Genomic DNA, 26276 nt, shown 5'->3' with positions numbered 1-26276 from the left:
AGGCGAGCTAAACTCCTGATACACAGGATTCCTCCAACCGCAGAAGGAGAGCAAGGCTGGGCGGTGCCTCCAGGCTCTTCCAGCACTGCCCCCTGCTGGCTGTCCACACACCTGTGGCTCTCACTGCCAGACCTGGGAGGTATGGGTTCCAATCCAGACTCTTCTATTTACCCTCAAGTTAGTCTACTTCCCGGACCTCAGTTTCCTTATCTGTAAAATGGGGATCAGGGTCCCGCCGTGCAGAGCTCCTTGTGATCCATCCTGGGCCCTCCGTCCTCTGCGGGAGACAAAGCCCCCTACCCCAGCACCCAGAACTGGCTGGTTAAACCTGATAGGTGCCCGGTGGATACTGACTGGTAGATGGACTGACGACTTGGCGTTTGCTTGCTGAGCTTCCTTTCCCGGAAGCAACAAACCCCGACAGGGAGCACTAGCCTCTGCTCACCCAGGACTCTGGAAATGTACTCCCACCTCGGATCGCTGGCATCTTGTACCACTGCCTGCCCACCTGACCAGGTGCGTGATGGCACAAGTTGTGTCCTGTCCCTCCCCGGGGCCCCACAGGAGCATGACAAATACTTTGTGGAGTTAAACGCTCCAGTAACAAAGCTCCTCCCAGGGACCCAGGACTGGAGAGACAGGTGGGTGTGCTCAGAAGGTGCCAGTCCTGGGTGCTGTCTTCAACCCTGAGCAAGGGGGTCTTGGGTTCCTTCCCAGCCACGGCTGCCTCTCTCTCACCCCACGCCAGGGTGAGCTCAGTCTTGCCTCTCTCCCGATGAGAGCAGGTGCCCACCAGAGACAGCCCGGAGCCCCATCTATGCCCGTGTCACCTGCGGGTCCTTAGACCCCTCCATCATCCCCATCAAGCCAGCTCAAGACTTTTTGCTGATGCCAGACCTTCAAGTGCCTGAATGTGGGACCTCCCTTCATCCTGCCATCCTGGATTTCAAACTCAGTAGGAAGGTGCCCAGGATTTAAAAAAAAAATCACAAGTGCTAAGAAAGAGTGACCTTCAAACCCTCTCACCGCGTGGGTCATGCACTCTCTCATAAGAAACGCTTGAGCTCATAACTCCATATGAACTCATAACTATATATGCATAGTTATTTATAGACTTCAGTTTCCATGACTGTATGAATCTATTACTTGCGTTATAAAATATTCACAAAAGAGAGACATTTAAAAGGATGAAATGTAAATACTAAGCATAAAAGTCTCCTCCCCACCCTAGGGGATTATTCTGTGTTTGGGGTCCAGTCAGATCCCTTGGCCTCCCCAGCTAGGATGGGGTCCCTGGCAGATCCCCTACTTTGGCCCATTCCCCAGCCTCAGACTCTGACCTTCTTCCTTCCCAAAGATCCCCTCTGAACTCTGCCACCGTGAAGACCTGCTTTCTCTGACACCAGCCATCTGGTCAGCAGCTGGGAAGTCAAGCCCAAGGTGTCCTGGGACCCCCCCCCCCCAAAAAAAAAAAAATGAGCATCTCCTATCCTCTGCAGGACTGCCAGGGGAAGAGAAATGAGATGAGTCTGTGGCACAGAGGATAGAACAGGCCCACTGCGGACAAAATAAAGGACTGTTGTGCTAAGTGGCTTCAGTTGTGTCTGACTCTTTGTAACCCTATGGACTGTAGCCCGCCAGGCTCCTCTGTCCATGGGATTTCCCAGGCAAGAATACTGGAGTAGGTTGACCATGCCCTCCTCCAGGGGATCTTCCCAACCCAGGGATTGAACACACGTCTCTTATGTCTCCTGCATTGGCAGGCGGGTTCTTTACCACTAGCACCACCTGGAAGCCTAAAGAAGGATTAGGTAGGGTTCCTTATAAGACAAAATTCCTGCAGCTGGGCACAGAGGGAGGCGCTGTTCAGGACTAGATACCTGGTTCCAATCTGGCTACATGACTGATGCAGAAGCTAGGGCTCGAGGACAGATGCGCCATCACTAGGAATACCTTTCCTAGACAAGGTAGGATCCATGCCCAGGGTGCCTGATGTCTGTTCCCGTGTTCAGAGCCCAGTGGAGGCAGGGCAGCCTTTCTTGCCCCCACCTTACCCTGAGACCTTGCCATTCCTCTGGGGTAGCTAGGGAGGCCCACCCAAGGTGCATAACCCTGGAATTCTGCAGCGGAAGCCCTTTCCCCTTCTGCAGCGGAAGCTCTTGCCCCTGCAGATAAGGCTGAGGCCCCGATTCCTTCTGTCCCTGTGTGTTCCTTCCAGGTCTGCTCTCCAGAACCTCATGTGCCCTCCCTTCTCACACAGGCTCGGGCCCCAGTGCAGGCACAGGGGACCGGGAGGCAGAGGAGGTCAGAGGGGAAGGGCACCCTTCGTGGATACTCTGCCCAGCAGAGGGCAAGTGGAGGAGCCTCAGCCACCCACCGTGCAGGGCCCAGAGCTGCAGCCTCGGAGCCCATGCCCCCCACATCCTGGGGTCCTCTACCCCCAGCACAGGGTCAGCATCTGCAGAGCTGGTCCCACCCCAGATGGCTCGCCAAGCCCATGCCTGGCATATGACCCCTGTGTGCTCCCTGCCAGGTGGACTGAGGGGCCTGGGCAGAGGCTCTGGGAACAGCCGGGGCCCGGCCAGCTCAAAGCTGACCCCACGCCTCGGCCGGGGCTGAGTAACAGGAAGCGAGAGGCTGATGCCGGTAAGAGAGCAGATTCGAGAGATTAGAGGTCTGCTGCCTGATCAGAAGCTGCCTGGAGCTGGAGGATAAGTTACTGGAAGGAGGAGGAAGCTGCCGCAGTAAATAATGCCAGGCCCTCAACGCTGGCCTGACATGGCTGATGGGGCCCAGCTGGGGCCTGGGGCAGGCAGGTGGGGCAGAAAGTGTAAGGGTCTGCTCTCGTTGAAGCCAGAGCTGGGGCAGCCTGGGAAGGTGGGGTGCCCAGAGGGTACCCTGGCCCCAGCTGGTGGAGCCTGAAATTCAGAAGGTCTCCAAGGCTATGTCCCCCGCTGCCCCCATGTCTCCTGCCCCTACTGCCTGCATACACCCAGCCCCACCCCCCACCAGGAGAGACACTTGAAGTGGGGACCCAGCCCTGGGCTTGCTTGGCCCCCCCTACAATCCTCCCTGCTCCCCACCCCAAAGCGATTCCTGGAAGGCTGGCTGCTTCCTCGCAGAATGGAGGGCACCCTGGGTATACCGTCCCAGTGGATTTCCCTGGACTCCAGCGTTCTGCCCGTCCACCTGCCAGGCTTCACCCTGGGCTGTTCTGCCCCCAACCACATAGACTCCCCAGACCCCTGAAGAGCCCTTAAGACCCAGAGTTCCCTGTGGCCTGACCCCGGGATCCCACAGCGTGGGTGCTTCTGTGGAAGGGGTCAGATGCCGACCCAGGACCTCCAATCCCAAAAGGCTGAGCCCCCAACTTTGCACACTCTGGGGGGGCCCGAGAGGCAGCAGAGGCCTCCCACCCCCACGAGGGTCACAGAGCTGAAAGGCCTGTCCAAGGACACCTCTGTTCCCAAAGCCTTCGTGGCACATGCCTCCCATCCTCTCTTTCACTTCTGACCAAGACCTTCCCCAGCCTCCCGCAGTCAGGACACTCTGATTCCCGCCCTGACCTGGGTAGCCCCCTACTGCCAGCCTAGGCCACCCCGGGGTGGAGAGGACGGAGCCCCGTGTCACACAGGCACCTTCTCTCCGAAGTGCAGTTTTCACACCATGGCACCAGCAAGTGGTTAAATTTAATGAGACAGCAGAACTCCCATATTTCAGAGGACAGTGAGGAGAGTGTCATCACGACCTTGAGGAAAGGAAAGCGATCTTAAACAAGACATCAATCATAAGGTTGCGGGGTGGATTTAACTACAGAAAACAAAGAGCCTGTGATCTAGCAAGAATTCCATAAAAGTGAAAAGACAGGCCATAAAAGGGAGACTTTTTTTTCCCCATACATATAACTAACAAGGGTTAGTACCCAGCATATGGAAATAACTCTGATGAAGCAACTAGAGAACTTTATCAAGCTCCTCATAGGAGCGGAATCTGAATGGTTAAGACCTAAGAAAAGGTGCTCAAGTTCGTCACTTATCAGAAAGAGCAGATTAAAATCACAAGAAACCGCCACATGTCCACCAGAATGACTAAAGTTTTGAAGTCTGATGATGCGGAGGATGGCGAGAACAGCAAGCAACGAGAACAATGCATGTAAATCACGTTGGCCACTTTGGGGAAGGCTCAGGAGGGTCTAGTGAGGAGATAAGGATCACAGCCTCAGCAGTTCCTCCCCAGGCGTGTGTCCAACAGAAATGTGCGCATTTGTGCCCCAAGCAACACCAGGGTGAATGTGCCTGCTCACAGCAGGGCTGTCTGGAAACCACGTCTGAAAACAGCCAAAGGTCCCCAAATGGCAGAGTGGAGAAATCAACCGTGGCACACAGTGGAAAAACCACACAGCTGTGGCAAGAGTGAGCTACAGCTGCAACACGGATGAATCTGACAGTTGGAGCATCGAAAAAGGCACTCATGCATGCTCAGTCACTCAGTTGTGTCCGGCTCTGTGTGACCCCATGGACTGTAGCCCGCCAGGCTCCTCTGTCCATGGGGATTCTCCAGGCAAGAATACTGGAGTGGGTTACCATACCTTCCTCCAGGGGATCTTCCCAACGCAGGGATCAAACCCAGGTCTCCCGTATTACAGGCAGATTCTTTACCATCTGAGCCACCAGGGAAGCCCAAGAATATGGGAGTGGGTAGCCTATCCCATCTCCAGGGATTTAAGGCATACATTACCCAAAATTCACAGCAAATCCAAAAGCTAGCAGTGCTAGCTATTAACTAAGGAAATAGGGTGATGGCAAAACGATAGAGCAAAGCAGGTAATGAGCATAAAAGTCAGGCTGCAGCAAAGCTTCTGGCAGAGGGAATGGGTTGTGCATGGCAAGGAAGCTTCTGGAATCCTGGCTATGTTCTATTTCTTGATCTGAGTGGCAATGATATGAGAGATCATTTTATATGTATTTGTAAAACTGTGCATATATGCTTCGTGCACTTTTCTGTATTAGGTTGTGTGGGCAGCTCATTATTTTTTCAAAAACACAAGTGTATCTGAGCACCCACTGTGTCAGGCACTGGGACTCCTCACACAGACCTGCACCCAGCCCTGTTCCTGGCGCTCATGGTCCAGAAGTTCATGGAATGAGGATGCAAGTTCTATGGTTTCCCCTTGGCCAGCAGAGCGCGGGGTCTCCCGGCTACCATAACCTCAAGCTCACTGTGGGCGGTCGGCTGAGCCCGCCTGCTGACTGGTAGGGTGCAGCCTCCCATGGCTCCCATTCTCTCCTGGTCCCCCACCCTGTTCGGAAATGCAGAGATAGCTCTGAAGGGGACCCCTCCAATGCATGTCACGTTTCCTTCCCCAGAAGGGGAGGCACAGGGCTTGAACTGGCTCCTCCCACCCCCCTACCCTCCCTCCCAAGAGCAAACATGACCTTGGCTCCCAGGCCCAGCGCTCTGTCCCTTGTCACCCCCCCCCCCAGTCTTCAGAGATGATGGTACAAAGAGCCTTCCCTCGACTCCCAGGCTGTGGGGCTGGACCCAGGCCAGCGCCCTATGGATCCTGCAGGCTCAGGGCCAAGGGGATGCGATGGGAAGGACATCTCCCCAACCTGTTTACAGGCCCCGGCCGCTATCTCCAGCTCCAATCTGCGGCCTCCCTTTATCTCAGCGGGGCCAGCCCCGGGTTCCCAGCAGCAGCCTCCCCACTGCTCACTTCCTGCCAGCGACCCAGTGTTACAGGAATATGCACACTGAACTTGGCTCACGTGCATGTGTGTGTGTGTGTGTGCACAAGTGTGCGCCCACACCCCAGAGAGCCTGTCCCTGGAGAGGAGCCAGGGGGCCTGGGGGTGCCTCAAGAGGCAGCCACCCCAGGACTCATATCTCACTCCCCTGAAAACCTGCCCACCATCCTCACCCTGCTCGCGGGACAGACACCTCCAGAAGGCCAGGAAGGGCTACCTCGGAGACCCCCAGCTTTCCCCAGCATGTGTTCCTCACCCACTCTTGCCTCCTCCTGCACAGGGGCCCTGTAGCCCTCCACGGTCAGAGTTCCCGACAGGGCTCCCTGCCTCCCACGACAGTGTCCATACTGCATGGGGGTCCCCGGGGTCAGGGAAGTTGGGCCATTGCCCCCTCATCATCCATTCAACTGAAATCACGGAGTACTGGGGGGCTGCTGCTGGTCTGGGCACACAGGACACTTGGAAGGCCAAGAGCGTCCCGACCTCTCCCCAAACCTGCAGGCAGTGAGAAGAGACCCTACTGACACCCCAGAGGAGAGCCACCTCCCTTCCCTGCTGGAAGGGGGTCAGGGTGCTTCCCAGAAGGAGCGTCTCAGCTGAGACAAGAAAACAGAGACGGTGGTAACCAGAGACACGTGCCACTGGCTGGGGGGCGGGGGGTGGTTTCCGGGCAGAAGGCATGCAGGTGCAAAGATCTCGGGGTGAGAGTGAGGCCAGTGCATTCGGGGAATCAGAAAGGGCTGCAGCACTGTGAGGGAGACAGCTGTGAGGATGCGACGGGGTGGGGGGTGGGGTGAGGGGGGCTGGGGGTGGGCAGCGCGGGCTGCATCCCGGGGGTGGAGGCAGGGGCAGGAGCCCAATGTGGCCTGACCTAGGGCAGTAGCTATGGAGTGGGTGGGTCTGCATGGAGGCAGGAGAGGACCCCAGGCCTCCAGGTTCACAGTCGGGGAGGGGGCTGAGGAGGAGAGAAGGGGATCAGCCCAGTGACCTGGGGTACTGGGGAGGGACGAGCAATGCTGGCTGCACCACGGGTTTCTGGCTTCTCATCCTAGTCTGGGAGCTGTGGACTGTCCTTGGCTTACCAACGGGGTGACTGGGCCTCACACACTCCAGGGACACACACATATATACATGCACACAGACATACATATGTATACACCAGTACACACACATGGGCACACATGGGTGTGCATGCTAAGTTGCTTCAGTCGTGTCCGAGTCTTTGAGACCCTATGGACCGTAGCCAGCCAGGCTCCTCTGTCGATGGGATTCTCCAGGCAAGAATACTGGAGTGGGTTGCCATGCCCTCCTCCATGGGGTCTTCCAGACGCAGGGATCAAATCTGTGTCTCTGACAGTGGCAGAGAGTTTCTTCACCACTAGCGCCACCTGGGATACCCATACTCACACACATGCCCACACACAAACATGCACACATATGGACAGGTACGCCTTGTTTCACGGAGCTTCGAAGATATTGCTTTCATCTCACCTTTTTTTTTTTAACAAATTGAAGGTTTGCAGCAACCCTGCATCGAGCAGGTCTATTAGCACCACTGTTCCAAGAGCACACTCTCACTTTGCGTCTCAGCGTCACATTTGGGTAATTCTCGAAATGTTTCAAATTGTCCAACAAAAATACTACAACTCACTGGGACTTCCCTGGCGGTCCAATTAAGTGGAGTCTTAATTAACCACTACAGGTTCAGTCCCTGATCGGAAACTAAGATCCTGCATGCGGTGCAGCCAAGAAAAAGAAAAAAAAGATTATAACTCATTGAAGGCTCAGATGATGGTTAGCAATAAAATATTTTTAATTAAGGTATGTACATTGTTTTTAGACATAATGCTATTGCACACTTAAAAGACTACAGTGTAGTGTAAGCATAACTTATGCGCATTGGGAAACCAAAACATTCATGTGACACACTTTGCGATACCTAATTGCAGTGGTCTGGAAGCAAACCGGCAATATCTCTTGAGGTGTGCTTATACACGTGCATAACAAATACTAGTACAGTGACATATACCCACGAGTATACACACATGTGCACAGTGCACACATACCTGGGTGGGCATGCCAACATGCATGCACACACAAACTTATACACATATACATATATACATACATACGTAGACACATTCACACACATGCATGTGCCTACACAACTCTCTGAGACCAAGTCTTGGTCAGAGGGTCTCTGAAGCACCAATACTCTGGCCACCTGATGCAAAGAGCCGACTCACTGGAAAAGAACCTGATGCTGGGAAAGATTGAGGGCAAGAGAAGGGGGAGACAGAGGATGAGATGGTTGGATGGCATCACCGACTCAATGGACACGAGTTTGAGCAAACTCTGGGAGATGGTGAAGGACAGGGAAGCCTGGCATGCTGCAGTCCATGGGGTTGCAAAGAGTCGGACACAACTTAACAACTGAACAACAGCAACAGAAACAGGACCCATGATGAGGCCTCAGAAACAGGCTATGGAGGGCCCCCAGCCTTCTCCCATGATAGCCCAAGCTTCCTGCTCCCTTCACGCTGGAGAAGCCACCACTGGGCAAGGAGGGGGTGGCCCAGGTGTCCTGGGACAAGATAGGCGGTGATAAGCAGCCACCTGGCAGAAGCAACTTTTGTTGGGGCCAACTTTCCCCAGGAAGCGCCCAGCTTGCTGAGGAAACAGCTCTGCCCTGGGAGAAGAAAGGCCCAGTTTGGTGACCAGCTGTTTCACCTTGGTGGCATTTTCGGGTAGCCCTGAGGCCCACGCCTAATCCCTCTCCCACAGCGTGGCGGTGAGGATTAGCAGGGAAGGTGAAATGCCCGCAAACATAAGGCGATTCTGTGGCTCTGCCATGGTGGGAGGTGCCTGCGGATCCAGCTGTTTGCCCCCTTCTCCCTGCTCCCCCTAAAGCCACCATCACTGCCCCAGCCCCTCCCTTCCTTCCCACAGAGGCCTCTACTCCCCGCCACCCCCCCCCACTTCCCAGCAGAAGGGCTGGAGCCAGACACTGAGATAAGGGGCTTGTTTTCTCAGGGCCCGGAATTCAGTGGAGATTGTGGGTCAGGGCCGCAGGGCACCAAGGGGGGAGTTGGGGAGGGCAGAGTGGGCCTTTCCTTTAGATGGGTGTCCTTGGGGCCCCAGATCCTACAGGGACTTGCGATTTCTGCCCTCTCATGATGGCTCTGCAGGCACAGGGGAGAGGACTCCATCTCCACCCCCGCTCCCTTCTCTTTCAGGCCTCAAATGTTCCAGCTGCCTCTGACCGCAAGCCTTTGCTGAAGCTGTTCCCACTGCCTGGAACACTCTCCCTCTCCCTTTGTCTGATTAACACCTTGCTCTGCCTTCAAAGCTCAGCCAATCACTGCTTCCTCCAGGAAGCCTGCCCTGATGCTTCAGCCAGGCCTGTTGCAACTTTTCCCAGAGCCAACAGGCAGCATCCTGTCCCCATCCCAAAGAACTTCAAGGGCAAGCTACTTTGCTCTCCTCTATCCCCAGACCTGACCTGGAGCAGATACATGTCAGAGCTCTGATGAAGGTCAGTGTCAGAGTCCTCTTTGCTGAGGGCTGCCCTGATCAGAGCTGTGGATGCCTCTTCTGGTCATGTTCAGCCCTTAGGGTCCAGTCTCCTCCCATGAGGAAGAGACATCTGTGGCCCACACTTGGGGAAGGGGAGCTGCAAGTGGAGCGGGGCGCCCAGAGAGAGGCCTGTCCTCCCCGGCCGAGGGATGGTCAACCCTGTAGGAGCCCCAGTCCAGGCGGAGTCGGGCTGCACCCCACAGAGCAGCACCAAACCCCAGCGCCCTGGGCTGTGACCAGTAACCACAATCAAACAGCAGAAGTAAGACAGAAAACACTCATCTGTGGCATTTACTACCAGCCAGGCGCCAGACTCAGCACAAAAAAACCCTTAAGTCATCAAATTCTGAAAAGAGCCCATTTTGCATTTAAGGAGACTGAGGTGCAGAGAGGTTAATTGACTTGTCCAAAACCACCCACCTGCTAAGTGGGGACTTGAGTCAGTCAGGGCCCTTCACCACTCCCCACCCCTCAACCCGACACTGGCCCGGGGTGGAAGCAGCACCCTCTCCCCCACCAAGGGCCAGTGGGTACGGAGGAGGGGACTCTGTCACCCCCATAATTCCACCTCCATTATGCCCCTGAAGTCGGATGCTCAGACTTCGGGATCATCTTTGTATCCCTCTGCCTGGCAAAAGGTGCACAATAAATCTGTATTGAAAAAAGTAGATGATGGGAAGCTACTTTTTTAGGGGCAACATAGCACAGTCCAGTTAGAGCTGGACGCTCCCGGCCAAGCGACCTTAGGCACGTTCATTGCCTCTGTGCGTCTCAGTTTCCCCATCTGTAAAATGGGGTGATAATAACGCTTGTCAACGGACAGCTGTTGGGAGGCTTAACTGTTTTAACATTTGTAAAGTGTCTGGGACAGTCCTGGACACACGGTAAAAACGCACATGAGCGTCTGCTCAATAGAAACTTGCCTGGGCTTTGTTTCTTCACGGGTAAGCGCCAACCCTTCCTCTCCCTCAGCCCAAGTTCGCTCGGAGCCGAACGCGACGAAAGCGGAACTACAACTCCCAGGATGCCTCGGGAGTGCGCTCAGCGTCCGCCGCGACGAAAGCTGAACTACAACTCCCAGCATGCCGCGGGGCCCTCCGGCCAGCCCGGGTCAATCGCGGCCGAAGTCTGGAAAGCCCTGCCACTCCGATCCGGCCGAGGAAGATAGGGGCTGGAGGGCCCGGCACTATCCCCGCCATGCTCCGCAGACTGACCCGGGCCGCGACCCCGCGGCAGCGGGTCTTCTGGGCGCGGAGGTCTGGGAGCCTGGCGGGGGTTCCGACGTACGTGGTGGACCTGCGCAGCGACACGGTGACCAAGCCCGGGCCGGCCATGAGGCGCGCCATGGCCGAGGCCGTAGTGGGAGACGACGACTACGGCGAGGACCCCACCGTCTGCGGTGAGCCCGGCGTGCAGGCCGGAGCCGGGGGTCCTCGCGGCGACCCCAGGGCGCTGTCCGTGGTGCTGGCGGGAGCGGAGGCCCGGGGCTCGGGGTGGCGGCTCAGCTGCAGGCCGTGCATTGCGCTCGGTTTCGTTGCAGCTCAGTCTGACCCATCACTCTAGAGCCTGTTAGAAATGCAGAGTCTCGGGTCCCACACCGGACCTCCGGAGCCAGAATCTGCAAGTTAACAGGATCGCCGGGCGATCTGTGTGCTCATTGAAGTGCGGCCCCAAGACACGATGAGAGTGGGTGTTATCTCATCTTGCAGAGAAGGGCTTTGAGAAGCTAGGCCAGGTGCTCTAAGTCCCATGTCGAGTAAACGGCAAATCAGGACTCGAACTCAGGTCTTCTCACTCTGGAACCCTTGGCTATTGTCCTGCACCCACCACCTTCCCACATGAAGACAACAGAAAACCCATCTAGAAAGGGTTTCTCCATAGGCTGCTCCTCCAGAGGAGTGAGTTCTAGAAACCTCAAAAGTGTTTTCAAGATGGTTGAAAGTTGCTGCCACCCACCCTGGTTTGAGGGTAGGTGCCATAGTGAGCCATTACTATTGCTGGGGTGTGTATAAACCGTCAGCTGTGCCAGGGGCAAGTCGCGGGGTCATGACTTTAGCCCTGAGGGCCTGGATGTGGGGTCAGGTAATGATGGGGCTGATCAAGCGTCCAGCAGACACCCACTGTTGGCCTGGAACTTCAAAGATGTTGACCCACTGCTCATCAGGCAGTCTGACGCATAGACAGTCATCCCCCTGGGTGAGGGAGGTGCTGGGGTTAAAGCATCCACAGAGAGTGCCTTGGAGACTAGGGGTGGGTGAGGAGAAACATGGGACTCACAGGAAAGGGGGACTTTGTGGAGGAACCTCTTCAAAGATGAATGAGATGCTCTACCCCTAGTCCCGGGCATGGAAGAGAGTGCTGGCTCACCAGGGCAGAAGCATAGTGGTGAGAAAGGTGTTCAGGATATGGATGGGGAATGTGGCTGGAGCTGGGGTGTAGGACAGCACCCTTGTTCCTGGAGGGGAGGCAGAGGCCAGATCCCATTGGTCTTGAATGTCATGGCAAAGGGAGGGGAGCTTTAAAGCAGGAGCCGGAAGCCCCGCCCCCTTCCAGCCCCCCAGAGTCTCCTTCTGAGGGCTCCTGTCCTTGTGTTCTGGGAGAGGAAGTCAGCAGAGAAACCACAGGGCCCCACCTGCAAGGGACTGATGGGAAAGGAAGTCAGACAGGTGTGAGGTCTGGGTGGGACAGGAGGGTTCAAACCACAGAGTTTCAATGTTGGGGGGGGAGGGGTGGAGAACACGGCCCAGGAGGAGGCGGGGGTGGGGTGGAAGGCCGTCAGAGGGTTGACTGAGGGGCCCCTGAACCCAGATGTGCAGCCACCAAGACCACAGACTGCAGCTGGAAGACGGGCTGGCGTCCCGACTGGCCACTCACCACAGCCTTGGGCAAGATGTCCTTATGCGGACAAGGGGCTCATGGGGTCAGTTAGGAGAGGACTTTGAAAAGTGCCATTGTTAATGGGGCCCCTACCCCCATCCCTTCCCACTTCAGAGCTGCAGGCCACAGCTGCAGAGCTGCTTGGGGTGGAGCGGACCCTGTTCGTGCCCACAAACACCATGGCCAACCTCATCTCTGGTGAGCGCAGGGCGACCTTCACTTGCCCTCCAGGCCCTCCTTCCACACTTCTCCCTTTTGTAGAGGGGGCTGTGACAACATCAGTGGCGCTCTGAGCCATCTGGAACCCATAGCCACACCCTTCTCTCACCCCTTCCTGCCTGGGGGTCTTGCCCCCGAACCTCGAACCTCGTGACTTCCCTGCAGGCTGCCACACCTTTGTAAATTGCCTCTTTATCAAGCAGTCTGGTTTCCCAGTTGGTGCCCTCTGTTTCCTCTGGCACCTGACTGATGCTGTGCCCTGGGCTACTGAGCCCTCAAAGGGGAGCACTGTGGCTGGCCTCCTCTTGCAGGAGGTACTCTGCAGGGGGGCTGCCGAGAATCGGGAGGAGGAACAGAATGTGCAGGGCCCAACGATCCACAGGCCTAGACTTGTGGACTTAGTAGGATGCTTTCCAGCACATGGCAGGAAGGTGTCTTAAAGGGGCGCTCTCTCCTAATTGGCATAAGGCACTTGGGAGCTGCCTGTGGCCCTGAGGGTCAGACTGGCTGAGCTGGGTGGGGATAGATGCGGGGAGGACATGGCCCAGGAGGAGGTGGGGTTCAGAGGGTTGACTGAGGGCCCCTGGACCCGCATGTGCGGCCACCGAGACCACAGGCTGCAGCTGGCAGGTGCAGTCTGCCAACACTTGATGCCAACACTGCCCCCACCCCATCTACCTTAGTGATGTGTCACTGCCGGCGCCGGGGCTCCCAGCTCCTCCTGGGGCACGAATGCCACCTCCATGTCTATGAGCAGGGCGGGGTGGCTCAGGTAAGCACCCAGCACCTCTCACCCTGGGGCCAGCACAGGATGCTCAACACTTGTGGTGGGAACCTGCTTCCCAGGCACCAGGCTGGGACCTGCAGAGGAAGAAATGGCTGGGCCGGTGGCCTCTCTGGGGGAGGCAGGAAGGAGAGCCATTCCCAGATTGACCACGCAGGGGCAGGCTAGGCTCAGTCCTGCAGCTTGTATGCTGGCTGTATGCCTGCTGCCCCCTAGTGGGCACTCAGTGCACTGGGCGCTCAGGCCGGAGGGACGCCAACCTCTCAGGCAAACATGGTGTCTTCCATCCCCCCTGGCTGGGATGTCTGTGCCCATGGCTACAGCTCAGGTGGAAGCCTCCATTGCCCAGAGCTGGGGAGGAGCAGACAAGACAGGGGTAGGAGGTACTTTTGGACCCCTGGACCTTATCCTCTGCCCCCTGCAGATCGCAGGGGTGCACTCCCACCCCCTCCCAGACCTGCCCCACGGCACCCTGGACCTGGCTGAGCTGGAGAGGCTGGTCACACGGGGCCTTGGGAGCCCCTACCACCCGGTCTGTGAGCTCATTTGCCTGGAGAACACCCACAGCAGCTCGGGGGGCCGGGTCCTCCCCATGGAATACCTACGCCAGGTAGGCCCAGCCCCACCGCTGTGCCCCCAGCACTAGCCAGCTACTGGCTTTCTGTCCCCTGGGTCCCCTCCTGGGGTTTAGTCTCCTCTGAAACATGTCTGTGTGCCCATCAGTGGCCAGAACTGCTCTGGGAGACACGGGTGTGATTCTAGGTGCAGCTGCAAAGGGGATGATGGCCCAGTGTAGAACCCCCCAGGGCCCCAACCTTCCTCCAAAGAGCAGAGACCCACCCTTGGGGGCGAGTCCCCGGGCAGCACCAGCTTGGCCAGGTCTTATGGCCAGCGTGCGAGGCCTGAGCGCTGGCACTCTCCGTGCAATGGCCTGAGGGCCAGCTCGCCCTCACCTGGGAAACAGGGCTGAGGGCTCCCCTCCAATGGCGCTGTGGTGCTGCTTAGACAGGACGAAGCATCCGTGGTCTGGCCTGCAGTGAGCCCGCCATAAACAGGAGATAAAGCCCTTATCGTCGACCCCCTTTCATAGAGGACGGCCCAGGCCCAGACCCAGAGTGACTGCTCAGGTTCCAGATGGCCAAGCTGGTCACCAACCATGCAGACCCTTCGTCCTTCCTCCAGGAGACAAGCCCAGTGACTTTCTAGTGACCTTTTGGAGACCCATCCTCCCCCCGGCTCAGCCCCTCTGACCCCACCTGCGTCTTGCGCGCAGGTGCACTTGCTGGCCCGACGCTATGGGGTCCGCGTCCACCTGGACGGGGCGCGGTTGATGAACGCTGCGGTGGCTCTGGGCGTGCCCCCTGCCTGCATCGTGGAGCACTGCGACTCTGTGTCTCTCTGTTTTTCCAAGGTAGGGAAGCTACAGAAGGGTGGAGGTGCCCACTGCAAGAGGCTGAGCTGTGTCCTGGGGCTGCTGGGCAGGCAGGTGCTCACCCTGGGTCCTCTAACCCTCTCCCCTAATGAGGCCACAGTGTCTGCCCCTCCACATCCCTCTTGTGCCCTCCAGAGCCCTGAGAACAGAGATGCACACCCACGGGTAGGCGGGCAGGACTCCTCTCTTCCTTCAGGGCCTCGGTGCACCAGTGGGGGCCCTGGTTGGGGGACCCAAGGACTTCATTGAAGAAGCCTGGCGCCTCCGGAAAGCCCTGGGTGGAGGGATGCGCCAGGCAGGGGTGCTGGCCGCAGCTGCCCTGGTGGGACTGGCTGACGCCGAGGAGATGCTGCAGAGGGACCACCAGAATGCCCAGAGATTCGCCAGAGGTGCCTGATACCCCGCCACTTCCCTTTGGCCCCAGGGTGGTCCTTGGGGGTCCCCTGTAGCAGGGCCCAAGTCCCCAGCAGGTGTGCATCCCTCCAACTCAAGTAGGTGAAGGTCAGTCACCAAACCAGGAGGGGTGGGATCCAGGGAACGAGGACTTTACCAGACCACACCCAGTGCAGGGCCTGGACTAGTCGGCACCCAGTAGGGGTCAGTAACTCTCTGCAGGATCCAGCAGAATGTAGCCTTGAACCTAGGTTGAATCCTCACAACCCCACAATGTCCCCCCTTAAAGATGAGGAAACCAAGAGGTTAATTGATTTGTCTAAAGAAAGCGTTAGTCACTCTGTTGTGTCCAACTCTCTGCGACCCCATGGACTGTAGCCCACCAGGCTCCTCTGTCCATGGAATTCTCCAGGCAAGAATACTGGCGTGGGTTGCCATTCCCTTCTCCAGGGGACCTTCCCAACTCAGAGACTGAACCCAAGTCTCCCACATTGCAGGCAGATTCTTTACCATCTGAGCCACCACTAATGTGTCTAAGGTCACAGCTAAAAAGTAGCAGGGCCAAGTCTGCCCAGGTCAGGACTAAGGCTCCCTCCTTTCTTCCCTCTACAGTTGGGCTGCCCTCTGCCTTTCCTGGGTGACAAGGCCAGGGTGGTAGGGGTAGCCATAGAGTCCTGGGGTTGGGCTTAACTCACCACAGGACTTGGGCCCAGGGCTCCAGGAACTGGCGTCCCCTGTCTGCTCCGTGGATCCCACTGCCGTGGAGACCAACATGGTGATGGTGAGGGTGGACGGGCTGCCGCCGGAGGAGCTGTGCCGGCGCCTGCAGGCCGTGAGCGCAGACGAGGTGGCCCAGACTGGCCGTGCGGTGCGCGTGCTGCTCTTCCCCTGGGCTGAGCGGTCAGTGCGCGCTGTGTGGCACCGGGACGTCTCTGCGCAGGACACGGAGCTGGCACTGGGAAAGTGGGCGTTCGTGCTGAGGACCCTGCGGACGGGGTGACGGACCCTGTGCCTTGGCTAGGATGGACAGAGGTGACGAGGGCAGGTATCTCCAGCAAGGAGGCGGAAGGAGAGGCAGTAAAATGACACCCCCGTTATCTGCTGGTCTCCTGGGACCCCCTCACTCCTGTGACACATGGGGTGATGCCTTCCCCCTGTTCATTCAGCAGACCCTGCATGCTGCTGTGTCTGGGATGGGGGCCCAAGCGTGCCGGGACAGGTGGGACACCCACCACAGCCCGGGGGGCATGAGAGCATTTCGGGGACCAGCAGGAGGAAGGACGAGAGGACACGGAAAGGGACGCCGGCGTCGGGTGGCCTGGTGGGGGGCTGGGGTTTTACCTTGCAATCGTCTGACTTGTTAAACAATAAATTTACCTTTTAAAACAATAACTATCTTTTTGCTTACAAAATAATGTCATTACAGCACATAATTTTGGACTGGATCTCCTTTCTAGGGACTCGGTGGTTAAGACCACCTTCCTCTGAGTCCCTCTGCTGTCCACCTGAAACCACCACATTGGCTACATGCCAATACAAAATAAAAAGAATATATCTATACCACGCTCCTGCGAGGTTAACCAGAAGAGCTGGACAAAATATACTTTCAAAAACCACCTAAGAATAACCACTATTACTATTTTCTTGCATATTTCATTCTGGATATGTATGTATGTATATATACATTTATATGAAGCTGCATGTGGATTTTTTAAAATAGGGGAGATAGGCCATCACGTCAGTGCTTTAGAAAACCCTTAACAGGAATCGTAGGAGTAGGAATAGCTTTGTGAGGGTAGGGGATACTTCAGTTTAAGAACGTTGTTTCAGTCCCATGCACGAGTAGTTAGAAGCTGCCAGAAGCAGAAGTGTAGGCGTGGCGCTTAGGAGAGGACCTGGACGGGAGGCATGGAGGTGAGTGTGAGCCACAGGAGAAAAGGCATCCATGGTGGGCCAAGGAAGCCTGAAGCTGAGGACCGGCCTTCTTTGCCTCCCTCCCTTATTTTTATTTATTTATTTATTGGCCATAGCGCGTGGCATGTGGGATCTTAGTTCCTTGACCAGGGAAATGAACCCAGGCCCCCTGCCGTAGAAGCGTGGAGTCTTAATCACTGGACCATCAGGGAGGTCCCTGCCTCCCTCCTTAGAAGAATCTAGATGTGGCTATACTCTGGGAAATGCAGCATCCGGGACTCCCCAAGGCCCCAGAATCATTCTCCTGTGTGAGAAGGTGACCATAACAGAGAATCCGAAGAAAATCCGCACCTCTAAACCTCTGCAGTGTCCCCTGCCCTGCCCTGCAAATGTGCAGTCTGCGTGAGTGAAGTCGCTCGGTCGTGTCCGACTCTTTGCAGCCTCATGGACTGTAGCCTACCAGGCTCCTCTGTCCATGGGATTCTCCAGGCAATAGTCCTGGAGTGGATTGCCATTTCCTTCTCCAGGGGATCTTCCCAACCCAGGGCTCGAACCTGGGTCTCCCGCACTGTAGACAGACGCTTTACTGTCTGAGCCACCGGGGAAGCCGTGCACTGTAATAGTAGTCAACTGAACTGAACTGAATGGTAATCCATCGCTTAGTAACAAATTACTCCCCCACAGCGATAATCCTTTTATTATCATTTGGTTTCTGTGGTCCAGGAATTAGGGAGAGGAGTTCCGGGAGCTTCTCAGGAGGCTGCAGTGGAGACCAGACTAGGGTTCACGGCCAGTGTGAGGCACCCACTGTGGACTTTCACCAGCCCGAGACTGAGGCTCACCTGGGCTGGCGTCTCTGAATCACGGCCAGGTGCGTTCTAGAGAGGGAAGGGGCAAGTGCCCCCCTCCCCCAACCCTAGGGAATTCTGGGATCTGAGGTTCACCCATGTGTGTCTGGTCCACCCAGGGTTAAACCCTCACACTACTGAGCCCCAGCTGCGGTGAGAGAGGAGAGAGAGGTCAGGGGAGAGCCTCCCAAGCTGAGAGGGCCTGCCCACAGAGCCAGCCCCTGGAACCAATGAGAGGCCCCGGGGGTCCTCCCTGCCTGTGCCGGCCAGAAATGAGAAAGAGCTGACCGAGTCTGCCGAAGACGACTCCGGACGGACGGACACACACAGCATGCACAGGATGTCTCTGGATGCACGGACGCACACACAGACCTGGTGACAGGCTTCCCCTGCACTGTTTGGAAGCCATGGGCATGTGTTATCTGAATGAATAAAGGTTTAACCGCACACAGAACAAGCTGATTTATCTATGGACACATTGGCACAATGTTAAACGCTAAAACACAGGTAGGAAGGAAGCCCGCATTTAACACCCCCTTCCCACCCCCGTCCCCGCTCTTTGTCCCTCAGGGGGACTCCCCAGATGGTACCAGCCCCTGATGGTCCCGAGCTTCCTGTAACCACCCTGCCTCCAGCCATAAAGGGAGACTGGTGAAGGGGAGAGACCAAGGTAAGAGAGGCTGCCATGGACCCTTACACATACCTCAGACTCAAGAGGGCCCTGAGCCTGAAACAAACGCTGAGTAGGTCTTCAGGTCCTGCCCAGAGTGGAAGCAGCCTCAGCCTTCACAGACCACGATGACACCCACGTGTCAAGGGCAGGCCACCCACCTTCCTGTCTGGCCTTTAGAGGCACACTGGGTCTGGGTCTGCCTCCATTCAACAAGCCTGCAGCCAAAACTCCAGGCTCTGGCCTCTGTTGCCCCGGGCAGCCGCCCCACCTGGTAGAGAAGCCCCTCACTCTCCATCCTGGCATGGCTCTCCCACCCCACAGGACTTCCACACCTGCTTGCCCAGGGGCCCACATGGGATCACAGATATCCCTCTGGGAACTATAGATGAGGGTGGGGTCCCGGAGCACCTGCCCCAGGACAAGGAAGAGACCTGAAAATAAGGGGGCGGAGATATGCCCAACCCCCTCTGCCCTCCCTGCACCTGGAAATCCAAGAGGCCCCCCCAGTCCTCAGTCTCCTCCCCACCAACAGCTGCCCTGGGGAGGGGTGGGGGGAGGACAGAACATGGCATGGAAGGCCTGGTGAGGGCCTGGCATAGAGTATTTGACGGATATCGGCTTCTCCCTTGAACTGCCCCCTCCAAGGACTGGGGCAGCTTTTCCGCCTGAAGCAGGTCCCTAGGACTGGGGCCAGCTGTGGCCCACCAGGACGGGTGGGGAGGGGCGGGCACAGGCCACAGCCTCGAGAAGCAAGGGGACCCGCTGAACAGCCAAGAGCCTGCAGCACCCCGCCCCCACTACCACCACAGCCGTCCCTGGTCCCTTTGCTCCCACTTTCTGGGTCTTGCCTTTCTCACCTCTAAGAAGAGGCCAAACCAATTAGTCCCTGAAGGCACAATGGGCAGGGGAGCCCCCCGAACATCAAGCAACAGGAGCCTGGACTCTCAGCTCTACCCTGCACCCCCAACCCTGCACGCACCCTAGGGCCCACTCCCAGCCAGGACTCCAGCCCAGCAGAACAGTCAGAACAGGGCTCCTAGCCTCCTTCCCACGGCCTCTCAGCCTCGGCCACCCCAAACCCCAGGAGGTGCAAAGGGAAATGGAGCCTCTCTCCCCCAACCTGCCTGCCTGGGACTCAGATGACCACAGAGTGGGGGGCGCCCGGCTGCCTGCCCAGGCTGAGGCCTCGGGCCGCTGTGAGCAGGAGGGCGCCGCTGAGTGACTCCGCAGCGCAGGAGCCCCAGGCCAGGGCCAGGGACCAGCCGAAGCTGATGCGGACGTCCTGCATGTGCTGGGGGCCGTACTGGCGGGCCGTCTCCGCAAAGGCCAGCTGTGAGTAGCTGATGTAGATGATGACCCCAGCCAGGGTCAGGGCGCCTGGGGAGGGGGTGCAGAGTGACCACTCAGTGCATCTGCCTGCTGAGGGCACCTGCCCTACCTGGGACCCCTGGCACGGTGGTCCTGTAGACATGGCCTGTGCCCACTGGCCTTTGGGAGGATGGAGGTTCCAATTCAGTCCTGAAACCTCAGGACCTTATCCTACAAAAACCCCTTGCAAACAGCACTACCTACACCCCCAATAGGTAGTCCCTACTCACATAAATGCCCCCGAATACACAGCCCCCTCCAATCGCCCCTGGAGTTATATACACACACACACACACAGCCAGTGGCCTCTACTGGCAGCCGGGAAGCGTGGGAAGCTCTGGGGCTCTGGCCAGACATCCTGAGCCAGGCCCCTGACCTGCACCTCTGGCCCCCTCCTCCTTGCAGTTCCCCTCCCCACTTCACTGGCCCACAGCCTCCCCTCCTGACCATTGCTCAGTCCCTCTTCCAGAGGCCCTGTCCCCTTTCCAGGTCTGAGTTTCAGGCCCTTCCTACAGATCCCATGACCCCGGTCTGTCCCCAAGCGAGGACACCCTCCTCCCTCCCACCCTGCATCTCTGCAGGGAGAAGACTGGCTTGCACCTAGTGCATGGTGACCCTGGAGGGCCGGGGCAAGCAAAGAGCCGGGCACTGGGACATTTGCCTGTCCACCCAGGTTCGGGGGGACCAGCCCAGAGAGCCGCCCTCTGTCCCACCGCTGCAGGCTGATGTCAAGGCCTGCCCTTGGTGCCAGCTGCAGGGAATGTAGGTGGGGTCCTGGGACCTCCAAAGGCACATCCTGGGTGCATGGTGCTCCCTCTGGACACTGCCCAGGTAAGGCCCGAGGCAGACCTTCGGGGCTAGGTCTGCATCTCACTGGGACCCAGAGAAGGGGCAGACCCTGGGCTCCCCACACTGCCTGCCCCTTACTCAGGTCCTCTGGGATTCCTCACTTGACCAAAGATGGGAAGGACGGACTGGCCTCCACCAGCCTAGGGCTGTGGGAAGCTGTGAAGCCAAATCAACTGCAGGGCTTTGGGACTGGGGTCAGTGCCCAGCTGGGGTGGGGACGCTGAACACATCTCTCAGGCTTCTTCAGGGAACTCTGTGCAGCTGAGGCCCCAGAAACAGAAGTTCTGTCTCAGCCTACAGCAGTCAGAGCTCCCAGCCAAGTTCCCCGTCCCACCCCCACCACCCCCACCCAGGCTGCCCCACCAGCTGAGCACGCCTCTTCAAGCTGCCAGCTACTTCCGTCCAGCCTGGCTCTGGGCAGGACCCGCTGCTCTGCCAGAGTAAGCTCCCAAGCTGGACCCCGACCTGGAACACCTGACTCTTCCTGGGGACTGAGGCGCCCAGGTCTGCCTCCTGCCAGACTGCTCTGAACCTCAGACTTCCTGAGATGACTCAGGCCTCTCCCTTGGCTGGCTCTGGAGCCTTGAGCTGGGTGATGGCCATGGGACTCATCACCCCAGGCTCCATGTGCCCCCAGGCCCCTAGCTCAGGGCCCAGCCAGCGGCGACCTAGAACCCTCCGTGTCCCTCCCTCTTCTGCAGTGACAATGGGGGGGATTGGGGTGATCTGGCCTCATGAAGGTCCCCTTGGTGTGACAGTCCTGACTCCGAGCCCCCAAAGCTGGGGCCCTGGCCCCACTGCAGCCCCCCAGGCAGGCTCCTGACAGTGACACCAGGGGATCTGTTTCAACCAGGAGCCTGCCATGCAAGGAAAGCAGAGGTGCGGCCAGTCCAGCCCCAGCACAGGGGAGCAGACGGGGTGGTCCTGGAACCCGGCCCACTGTCTGCCCTCCCTGGAGCAGGGGAGTGGCCCTGGCGCTGCCTCCAGGCTCTCCCTCTGCCTGCTGGCCCAGTGCCTTGGGTCCCAGGGCAATGCTGAGGATTCCTGTCACCGCCAGGTTTCCTGGTTACAATCCCACCCAATTACTCCTCTCAGTAGCTTCCCAAGGTCCTCTTAATTGGATTTTGGACACACACAGTCTCTGGGGTCAGGCTAGGGCCGATGTTTTGATTCTTCCTGTTCTCATTCTCTGAACCACACACCTAGGCGGCTCGGCCCCTGGCAGATGGCACCTACTCCCTCCTGACCAAGCCTCCCAAAGGGCCCAGCAGCCCCTGGGGAGGAAGCAGGCCTGCCCAGGAGGGAGCCCCGGCCAGTGTGGTCTGGTCCTCCTGCCGCAGCCCTGGCAGGAGAGCCAGCCCAGGATGCCAGCCTCGGCTCAGGCCTCGGCCCTGGACAGGAGGGGCTACTGAGGACTGACCCGAGGAGCCTCCAGCCCACGGTCAATGACGGCCAGCCTTGGGCAGCTGGGGACAGCAGGTGGCTGGCTGGGACAGATGGCCCCGAAAGGCAGCGATGAGGATCTCAGGACCAGCTTCCTGCTGAGCTCGGGGAATCCCCAGACATCTCAGCAGGAAGCTGTGACCCGAGGGCCTGCGTCTGCCTCTGCATCCCTGAGGGAGGGCTGGGCCCAGTGCCTGCAGGCTACATGAATGTCAGTGATTGCGCTGTTACTAGTCAAAGTCTGGACCTGGCTCGGTTGGGGGTCACTGCCAAGGAATCCAAGCCCCTGTGTCACCCTGTCTTAATGCTCAGCCCTGCCTGGCTGATGCCAAACCCCTACCCATGTTGCCCCCTCCCCGGGACGGTCTTGGAAGGAAAGGGGAATGGATGGGGGCTGGTCCCACCCCCCTCATGCAGGTCCAGCAGGGTACGTCCTGGGCTCACCTCAGAGATCCTTGTGCCTCCTGCTCCCGGCAGCTCAACTCAGGGCTCCTGACCCCCGTCCCTGGCTCTGGCCCCAGCATCCCTGCCCCTCCAAAGGCCCCAGTGCCACCCAGGGCACCTCACCTGCTGCAGCTCAATCCCCAGGGTAGGCCTAGGCTTAGAGCAGCCAGGGGTTGGGGCAGTGAGACAGGCAACACCCCACTCCCAGGACCTGCAGCCCCACAGCCCCCCGACTCACCCCCCAGCAAGAAGTAGCAGCCAGTGAAGAGCAGCAGACGGATGCTCTGGGCCAGGGAGCTGAGGAGGCCACAGATCCAGCCACACACAATGAGGACGAGGCTCACAGGCAGGACCACCAAGACGGCTCGGTGCAGCGCTGCCAGGAGAGGGGGCTCAGGGAACAGGCAGGGAGCCAGACCGGGCCCCCAAGGGAGGTTCAGCAGAGCACTTCAGAGCCCTGTGTGCCTGGACGTCCTCCTTCGTAGGACACGTGGGACTGTTCTGGCCCTGGCCGGAGGAGGAGCTGGGCCATCTGATTCCCTGTGATGTCTCCATGGTAACCACCCGACCCTCCCTGGCACAGGGGCAGCAGACACATGCCCCTCAACTCACCAGGTGGGAGATGCCCACTGAGTAGACCCATTTGGGAACATAAAAGAGAATCCAGAAGATGCGCAGGGAGGGCGAGACAGGCTGGGGGTCCAGCATCTGTGGTTATAAGCTAACAGCAGAGCCTGGGGGGGCCAAGGCCAGTCAGGAGAAGTTCTCAAGCAACTATGGAAATGTCCTCTGGGCAACACAGGGTCTATCTGGAAGCAGTTCTGTGGGTCTAGGAGGAGGGATTCTGAGCCTTGCCTGGAGGTCAAGGAAGGAGGGCGTGACTCCCACCCCAGCACTCACAGATGAGGTGCTGCACCGAAGTAGAGGCGTCCAGGCTCTCACTGGCAAAAGGGTCGATCAGGGGGATGCAGCTGTTGTGCCCTAAAAAGTGGAAAGAACGCACAGCCTGATGGGCTGGATATTGCTGGGTATACCCCACCCCCCGTGCTTCTCAGAGATGGGTGGGCTGCTGACTCTCACCACCCTCCACCGGGCCAAGGGCCCTCAGTTTCTCCCCTGGAACTCAGAGTTGGGGCTCAAATGGGTTTGGAGGGCTCAAGACCTTTCATTTTGCTTATATGATGTGCAAATAATATCTACATGGAGGCCTGTAGAAAAATATCAAACACTGCAAAGAGAATGCCCTCAGGCCCCCCTTGGGCCTGCTCACACATGGAGGCCAGGCTATGCCTGCATGAGAAAGGGGCATGCAATATGGGCTTTCCGGCTCTCGCACACTAGGGCGCACACACATGCACAAGTCGGGAACGCCTGGAGCCTTAGGCTGTCTGTGGGGCGGTGGAATCAACTGCGCTCTCCTTCCTCCCCGGTAGCTCTGAGGAAGGCTCTGTCTCTCTCTCTCACACACACACGTTTACACATGCTCCCACACATCCCTGCCACCCTGGGCATGTCCTGCGCAGGGGAAGCCCCCAGGCTGGTCCCAGCTTGGTGAGGCCCCCAGCTGAGGAGCGTGTGGAAGCCCACCCCTCCCTAAACGGGACAGAGCCCTTGCCTCTCTGCATTCAGGTCTGAAGCCATGTGGCGCTCCTGTTTTCTTCCCTGTGCCAGGCCGGGGAGTGTGGGGAACAGGGGCCCCGCGCCACAGCCCTGGCTGAGCCTGACAGGGAACAGGGACCAGACTGAGCCCTGGACGGAAATGAAGACACAACTCCAGGTCACTGGGATGAGGAACCCTGGTCTTGCCAGGGCCCCAGCTCCCCACACTCGGGCCTCCCCCTGACACACGGGCTCCTACCTCAGCCCAGGGACCCTGCAGATGAGTGACAAGCACAGCGCTGAGCGCCCCTGGGTGCCAGGCCTGCCCGTGCCTCCCCCGGCCCCATTCCTCCCACCCCGACTCCCGCATCTCCAGAGGCCTCATTTTCTCCCCGTCTGACCAATGAGGCTGAGGGACAAGGTCCCAGGTCACCCCTCGATGTCCTGCCACCTGCCAAGTGACGTGCCATCGCTTGGAACACAAGACCGGCCCCCAAAGGGTGAGGGCACGGGACTGTGGAGGAAGCCTGCTCTGGAAAGTTCTTGGGGTCCTTCTGGGGCCACCCTGGGCCCCTCCTTTTCACTTCCTATCCTTGGACTGTGGGAGTTGAGCCCTCCTCCAGCCAGACTGTCAGGGAGAGAGTTGGGGGGAAGGGGTATGTACACTTGAGGGCAGACAGGCGGGGGAGAGGGTGTCTTCTCAGCGCTGCTCTGGGGAGGGGTGCGGCCCCCTAAGTCTGAGGGGAAGGGTTGTATGGGGGAGGGACAGCCGGTACCTTCGCAGATGCGCCAGAGCCCCGAGTGGGAGGAGAGCTGCCCGTGGCCGCTGTGGTTGCCGGCGTCCGCCACCTCCAGGAGGTACCAGTAGTCGCTGGCCACGGCGGCCGCCAGCAGCGCAAAGCTGAGCAGCGCGCCCAAGGCAGCAGCCAGGAGCAGTGCACCCAGCCGCGCCATGCGGTCAGGATACCAGGACCAGAGCCGAGCGGAGTGGGATGTAGGAGAGCCAAGGGAGCCAGGAGGTGAGGGGCAGCTGGGGGCTGGGGTGTGGGGGCAGCGCAGGAAGCCGGGACTTAGGGACCGGAGAGACCCGAGAGAGTCTCAAGAGAGGGGGTTCAGGGATCCTGAGGGAGTAGGTCTACCGAAGGGGCACGGGGTGTGGTGGGGGTGGGCGGGGGTTTGGGGAGCGGGGCCGGGGAGGGGGCCCGGGAATGGGGAGCAGGAGCAGCAGGTGGGCTCTTCCGGGTATGGTGCCCCTCGGGTGCACAAGTAACTCCCACCTGTCTGTGATCGCCAAGCTACCTCCCAGGGGAAGGAGGAGGAAGCAGGGCTGGCGCAGCGCTGTGTTCAAATCCCAGCGTCCCTGGCTGCGGGTCCCTGGGCAAAAGCCTTAATTTCTCTAAACCTCGGCTTCTTCAGCTCCCAAATAGCCAAGCTGAGGCGGGAGGGTGGGGCCAGAAAAGCCCTGGTGGAGACTCAGCAGGAAGCTTGAATGGTGGGAGGCAGCTCCCCCCTCAACCTCCAGCCCTTACACTGGAGCACTTGGCTGCTGGTTGGCCCAGCTGTGTGGGTCTTAATCAGTCTCCAGGATCAACCACCAGAGGTTCCTGATAAAGCGGGTGGGCTTGTGAGGGGCTACAGAAGGGAGCCTGGCTTCCTATTAGTTGCAATTACTAATGCCCTGGGAGGCTAGCCTCTGCCTGTCCATCACTCGCTCACAACCATTAGCAAAGCTTCTCCGAGGACAGGGGCAGGTGCTGGTGGGGCAGGAGGCAGAGGAGCCACAAAGGGGCCCCACTGGCAGCCGGGAGGGCTGTCACGGTGAGGCTGTTGGGAGTTTAGTTTTGGGCGATGGGAGGTCCTCCACTCCAGGTCCCTGGACTCTCCACTGCTGCCCCTTCCACCAGTGCAGGGCAAAGATGGGGTCAGAGGTCTCACTGAGGGTGCTCCTTCTCAGACCACCAGCAGCTTCTCCACTTAGGGTCATGCCAGGGCTCTCATTTCCAAGTGTTTGCTTATTTTGGCCCCCTTTTCTCTAGGTTTGAGCAATATCATCAGGAAGTAGAAGTAGTCCCAACAAACTTATTGAAATAATCCTTCAGGGGGCATTCAG

The 26276-nt window shown here is 58.5% G+C and overlaps 2 protein-coding genes across 12 annotated transcripts; one reads left to right on the top strand and one right to left on the bottom strand.

Annotated features, from left to right (window-relative positions):
* Nucleotides 1-10397: 10397 nt before the first annotated feature.
* Nucleotides 10398-16417, top strand: LOC147351169 (uncharacterized). Of its 8 annotated transcripts, none has more exons than XR_015147261.1 (8): nucleotides 10398-10722; nucleotides 12315-12398; nucleotides 13103-13191; nucleotides 13628-13813; nucleotides 14477-14614; nucleotides 14771-15024; nucleotides 15742-16073; nucleotides 16195-16417. XR_015147261.1 is itself a non-coding variant. In XM_086356403.1 (8 exons), exons 1-7 carry the CDS (start codon nucleotides 10521-10523, stop codon nucleotides 16026-16028), a joined length of 1179 nt encoding a protein of 392 aa, XP_086212529.1. In that variant the 5' UTR covers nucleotides 10399-10520; the 3' UTR covers nucleotides 16029-16073; nucleotides 16195-16417. The 8 variants fall into 8 exon arrangements, 5 of the variants coding, with proteins under 5 accessions (XP_086212530.1, XP_086212533.1, XP_086212529.1 ...); XM_086356403.1 differs by having other exon boundaries at nucleotides 10399-10722; nucleotides 14832-15024; XR_015147262.1 differs by lacking the exon at nucleotides 14771-15024.
* A 244-nt stretch (nucleotides 16418-16661) lies between these two features.
* On the bottom strand, nucleotides 16662-25272 carry TMEM235 (transmembrane protein 235). Of its 4 annotated transcripts, XM_086356410.1 has the most exons (5): nucleotides 24943-25272; nucleotides 23468-23548; nucleotides 22806-22943; nucleotides 18079-18184; nucleotides 16662-16923 (listed from the first exon to the last, which is right to left on the bottom strand). In XM_086356410.1, exons 1-5 carry the CDS (start codon nucleotides 25118-25120, stop codon nucleotides 16875-16877), a joined length of 552 nt encoding a protein of 183 aa, XP_086212536.1. In that variant the 5' UTR covers nucleotides 25121-25272; the 3' UTR covers nucleotides 16662-16874. The 4 variants fall into 4 exon arrangements, with proteins under 4 accessions (XP_086212536.1, XP_086212534.1, XP_086212535.1 ...); XM_086356408.1 differs by lacking the exon at nucleotides 16662-16923 and having other exon boundaries at nucleotides 17624-18184; XM_086356409.1 differs by lacking the exons at nucleotides 16662-16923; nucleotides 18079-18184 and adding an exon at nucleotides 19466-19840.
* Nucleotides 25273-26276: the final 1004 nt, after the last annotated feature.

Source organism: Bos grunniens, chromosome 19 (assembly GCF_055505025.1).
Source record: "Bos grunniens cultivar Pamir isolate PY7600 chromosome 19, Bosgru_T2T1.0, whole genome shotgun sequence".
NCBI lineage: Eukaryota > Metazoa > Chordata > Mammalia > Artiodactyla > Bovidae > Bos > Bos grunniens.
Note: the sequence above shows the minus strand (reverse complement) of the source record. Positions and strands in the feature narration are given on the sequence as shown.

Bases quoted from the DNA above. Each gene is read 5' to 3' on its own strand.
- LOC147351169 (XM_086356403.1), top strand. From the start codon at position 10,521: ATGCTCCGCAGACTGACCCGGGCCGCGACCCCGCGGCAGCGGGTCTTC. The intron at 10,723-12,314 runs GTGAGCCCGGCG...TTCCCACTTCAG, and splicing joins CGAGGACCCCACCGTCTGCG to AGCTGCAGGCCACAGCTGCA. The intron at 13,192-13,627 runs GTAAGCACCCAG...TGCCCCCTGCAG, and splicing joins AGCAGGGCGGGGTGGCTCAG to ATCGCAGGGGTGCACTCCCA.
- TMEM235 (XM_086356408.1), bottom strand. From the start codon at position 25,120: ATGGCGCGGCTGGGTGCACTGCTCCTGGCTGCTGCCTTGGGCGCGCTG. The intron at 23,549-24,942 runs GTACCGGCTGTC...TCCACTTTTTAG, and splicing joins GCTCTGGCGCATCTGCGAAG to GGCACAACAGCTGCATCCCC. The intron at 22,944-23,467 runs GTGAGTGCTGGG...CTCTCCTGGCAG, and splicing joins TTCGGTGCAGCACCTCATCT to CGCTGCACCGAGCCGTCTTG.